Here is a 5,422-nt window from a genome sequence, read left to right as displayed (position 1 = left end):
TTCCTATATAAGTATGAGAATGAGGATTAGGATGAGGATGAGGATGAGGATGAGGATGAGGATAAGGATTTGTATTAGGATTAGGATTAGGATTAGGATGAGGATATGGATTAGGATTAGGATTAGGATTAGGATAATTATTAGTATGGCTATTAGGATTAGGATGATTATTAGGATTACTATTAGGATTAGATATATGATTTGATTTAGGATGAGGAAGAGGATGAGGATTAAGAATAGGGTTAGGATGAGGATTAGGATTAGTATTAATATTATGGTTAGGGTTAGGGTTAGGATGAGGATTAGGGTTCGTATTAATATTATGGTTAGGGTTAGGGTTAGGATTAGGATGAGGATGAGGATGAGGATCAGGATGAGGATGAGGATGAGGATCAGGATGAGGATGAGGATGAGGATCAGGATGAGGATGAGGATGAGGATCAGGATGAGGATGAGGATGAGGATCAGGATGAGGATGAGGATGAGGATCAGGATGAGGATGAGGATGAGGATCAGGATGAGGATGAGGATGAGGATCAGGATGAGGATGAGGATGAGGATCAGGATGAGGATGAGGATGAGGATCAGGATGAGGATGAGGATGAGGATCAGGATGAGGATGAGGATGAGGATCAGGATGAGGATGAGGATGAGGATCAGGATGAGGATGAGGATGAGGATCAGGATGAGGATGAGGATGAGGATCAGGATGAGGATGAGGATGAGGATCAGGATGAGGATGAGGATGAGGATCAGGATGAGGATGAGGATGAGGATCAGGATGAGGATGAGGATGAGGATCAGGATGAGGATGAGGATGAGGATCAGGATGAGGATGAGGATGAGGATCAGGATGAGGATGAGGATGAGGATCAGGATGAGGATGAGGATGAGGATCAGGATGAGGATGAGGATGAGGATCAGGATGAGGATGAGGATGAGGATCAGGATGAGGATGAGGATGAGGATCAGGATGAGGATGAGGATGAGGATCAGGATGAGGATGAGGATGAGGATCAGGATGAGGATGAGGATGAGGATCAGGATGAGGATGAGGATGAGGATCAGGATGAGGATGAGGATGAGGATCAGGATGAGGATGAGGATGAGGATCAGGATGAGGATGAGGATGAGGATCAGGATGAGGATGAGGATGAGGATCAGGATGAGGATGAGGATGAGGATCAGGATGAGGATGAGGATGAGGATCAGGATGAGGATGAGGATGAGGATCAGGATGAGGATGAGGATGAGGATCAGGATGAGGATGAGGATGAGGATCAGGATGAGGATGAGGATGAGGATCAGGATGAGGATGAGGATGAGGATCAGGATGAGGATGAGGATGAGGATCAGGATGAGGATGAGGATGAGGATCAGGATGAGGATGAGGATGAGGATCAGGATGAGGATGAGGATGAGGATCAGGATGAGGATGAGGATGAGGATCAGGATGAGGATGAGGATGAGGATCAGGATGAGGATGAGGATGAGGATCAGGATTAGGATGAGGATGAGGATGAGTATGAGGATGAGGATGAGGATTTGGATTAGGATTAAGATTAGGGTTAGAATTAGAATTAGGATGAGGATTAGGATGAAGATGAGGATGAGGATGAGGATGAGGATGAGGATGAGGATGAGGATGAGGAGGAGGATGAGGATGAGGATGAGGAGGATGATGAGGAGGAGGATGAGGATGAGGATGAGGACGAGGATGAGGATTAGGATTAGGATTACGATTAGGATTAGGATGAGGATGAGGGTGAGGATTAGGATGAGGATGAGGATGAGAGTTGGTAGCTTGTAGGCAGATACTATTGCAGAATATTCATACTTTAGAAAATGCAGCTGATATGCTAACCAAATTGGTTACCGTGGACAAGTTCAGACATTTTCTGAGCTTGCAGAACATTCACTAATGATAGACTATGGAGCGCCCCCAATCTAATGGCGGAAGAATGATATTGATGATATTCACCAAGGTGGAGATTATTGTGCAATGACTCATATCTCTAGATAATAGCAATACAAGTTATGGGTTTGGACTGATGTAAATGGGTTGGGGTAGAGGGCTATATATATTTATGTTATGTAAACCTAATGTAACAAGGAGAAGAATAGTCAAACACTAATCCTAATTCTCTACTAATATAGTGGTAGCCACTCAACGCTCACGGGAACGTAGATACAATTGGTGAAACCTCGTTACTAAATCTCTTGTGTTATTTTCTTATCTCTATACTTTTTACTATTTAATTGGTCGCTTTTTCCCAACAATTTGTGAATCAAAATGGAAAAATTAAATCTCTTCAAATCATCTAATCCATTAACCGATTGGTGTTTGGTTCAGATTCTACAAGCTCTCTCTTCTAACGCAGCAGTCATTTTTAATGCACCGAGAGGGCCTAATCGCCAGGTGTTATCAAACGTGTCCAAACCATATTCCTTTCTTTCCTGTCCCCATGGCACTTGTTACATCAAAATCATACCAGTCAACTTATATAAAAGTTCACCGTCCCATGCATATTTAATAGTGCTCCAAATTTTCTATAATTGTGTTATAACATAAATCCTAGCAATTTGCATTATATAGCAGAGACTCTCTATCAATGGCAAAAAATGAATTCACGTTGGTTTCACCAGCAACAGACAATGAAGGAGGTGAAAAACTACCAAGATACTGCACCCAGCAAGGCCTAGGCGCAAAGTGGGACATATCTCCACCACTGGAATGGCACAACGTGCCATCCAAAACTAAGAGCTTGGCCCTTGTGGTGCAGGACGTGGATGCTGTGGACCCAACTGGGCGAAAGGTGCCATTCACACACTGGGTGGTGGTGAACATTCCGGTAACTGTTAAGCGGCTACCGGAAGGACTTTCAGGTAAGGTGGAGGAAGAGGGTGGGGAGTATGTTGGGATTGCAGAAGGGATTAACGATTGGAAGGTGAATGTGTGGCGTGGTCCAAAGATTGATAACTACTGTGATAGGTTTGAGTTCAGACTCTATGCTGTCAGTGAAGACATGCACTTTGACAACCAGGTACTAGATAGCTTAGGCCTTCAATTTAAGTTATTCATTTTGAAAACATATTTTTGTAGGTTACCTTCTAGGCTAGGCAAGTGTCGCTTCTTCTAATTGAACTATTAGAGTTCTATATTATTAAATCAATGATTTCGTTATTTTTGTTTAATACAACCCAATGATTTTAGACTTTAACTTAATTCATTTGATTACTAAAATCAAATATTTGTGGATAAATTTGTTTTGCACTAGAGAAGTTGTCCAAATGTTGGTTATTGTACAAGGAGTCCTACTAATATTTTTTGTGAAAAGGAAGAAGAGTACGTGAAAGAAGAGAGAAACACAAGTGTCCAATATAGAAAATAAAAGTGATAAGGTTTCTTTTTATTTTAAGATTTCTAATAACACATTAACTAATTTGGTTAGGTTATTTAAACCAAATATTTGTGGAGGAAATTCTTTTACAAGAGAAGAGTTGTCCAAAACTTGGTTTTTAGTACAAGGAGTCCTATTATTATATGCACAATACCAACAAAATTTAATCATGACACGTATTCGACACCGTATACCTTTATTGATTTTTCTAATGATTTCTTAAGACAAGTGGCTGGTTATTAGTTATTTTCCATATAAAGGAAATAAAATAAATTTGTTATTTGAACACTGTCCATTATTGTTTTGAAAAGTACATAAATTTCTCTTTTGGCGGCAAAGAATGTGCAAATTAACACACGTCAGAAACTCTCTTCATATTTATCACTTCATAAATATTTACAAAAACACGTGACATTCATTTATATCTACATTTCTATGTACATAAAATATTCATTAGTCTCCCTGTATGGTGTATATTTAATGAGAAAACCTTTTGACCGTGAGAAATAACAAATAAATTTTAATTAATTGATATTATTCCAATTAGAGATGGCAATGAAGATAAACGGGCATGGTTAGTAGCCATTTTGAAATATAATATCATTATTCTTACCGGTATTTATATGTGTATCCATATGTGGGTTTTTCGCATGTATTTATGAATACCCGCAGATATAATGGATGTCCACGAGTTTCCTATGTTATCAATGAATTTATAACTTTTTATTTCTATTACCTTTCACATAAGATGAAACTTAATTTTTTTGTGCCTTTTGATTGGACATTTGATAAAAATGCTAAATCTATTGAAGTTTTCTATTTGTGTGATTTGTTCTCATTTTCTTAACAAAATAAAAGTTTCTTTGCAAGACATGTGTGTTTCACCACCAAATTATAAGGTTAAAAAATGTAAACAAAGTAAAAGAAAAAGATATATCAAGTGTAATGATGGTTAGAGTAGTTTACATTTTTATTTTAATTAAATGTAATATATTAATCACATAAATAATGGGTATCCACTGGTACGAGTACCATAATATTGTTACCTTCTCGTATATACTATGAATATTTTTAAAAACTCGAATATAAAATCTGTGGATACTCATTTATGACTTGTGTCCGAATGGATGTTACTCACAGATATGAGTTTTTTGTCATCTCTAATTCTCAAATTCTAATAGGTCATATTTGGAAAATCAAAAGTACATAGTTATATACATATTTGATCCGAAAAATATTTTTGTTCTTGGATAAGTTGTAAATAAAAATAAATTTTTTTATCCAAACATTGGCAGGTGACGAAGGAGAAGCTCTTGGACACTATTGTTAAATGTATTTTAGTTATTAGTAAAGGGTAGTCTTGTCTTTTTGTATTTACTTAACTTCCTATATGTATTGGCCCTTTGGCCTTATCTCCATGATTAATTCCATTTGCATTTCTCCTCTCCCTTCTCTCTTCTTCTTCTCCTCTCCCTTCTCTCTTCCTCTTCCATGATTAATTCGAAATTTTTTGCAGATCCTGTTCATGCATCTGGGTTCCATCATCTTTTCTTCTTCTTTGCAGTGGTAGATCAGCCTCCGCATTTCGCAGATCGGAGATCTCAGTTTCAGATTCGCAGTTTCAGATTCGCAGTTTTCGTTGAGCGAATTTTTCAGGTTTTCTGTTTCTCTTTCCCTTTGCATTTCGATTTCCCTGCTGTTGTGCTTGTTAGTTATGGCAACTGAAAGAGATGATTCTTTGCAATCCATTAGTGTGCAACTAAATGGATCTTCCAACTATGCATATTGGAGTTATGTGATGAGAAATTTTCTGATTGGTAAACGAATGTGGGGATATGTTTCTGGAACTTTTGTTAAACCTACAAATAGTGCTACTGAAAATTATGCAAAGGAGTTAGAAACTTGGGAAGTGAACAACTCGAAAATTATTACTTGGATTAATAATTCTGTTTCGCAATCTATTGGTTTCAACTTGCAAAATATGACTCAGCATCTCAGGTTTGGGAGCACCTTAAACGATT

General features: G+C 38.0%; 1 protein-coding gene across 1 annotated transcript in view; it reads left to right on the top strand.

Moving 5' to 3' along the window:
- The window catches only part of LOC109332712 (UPF0098 protein TC_0109-like), a 3,878-nt gene continuing 1,007 nt past the window's right edge, over nt 2,552–5,422 (top strand). The window contains exon 1 of the mRNA XM_019567732.1: nt 2,552–3,044. Coding sequence (XP_019423277.1) covers nt 2,613–3,044 — 432 coding nt within the window. The 5' untranslated portion in view covers nt 2,552–2,612. The remainder of the gene's footprint in view (nt 3,045–5,422) is intronic.

Source organism: Lupinus angustifolius, chromosome LG18, assembly GCF_001865875.1.
Source record: "Lupinus angustifolius cultivar Tanjil chromosome LG18, LupAngTanjil_v1.0, whole genome shotgun sequence".
In the NCBI taxonomy this organism is placed as follows: Eukaryota; Viridiplantae; Streptophyta; class Magnoliopsida; order Fabales; family Fabaceae; genus Lupinus; species Lupinus angustifolius.
This window is presented reverse-complemented; position numbering and strand designations above follow the sequence as displayed.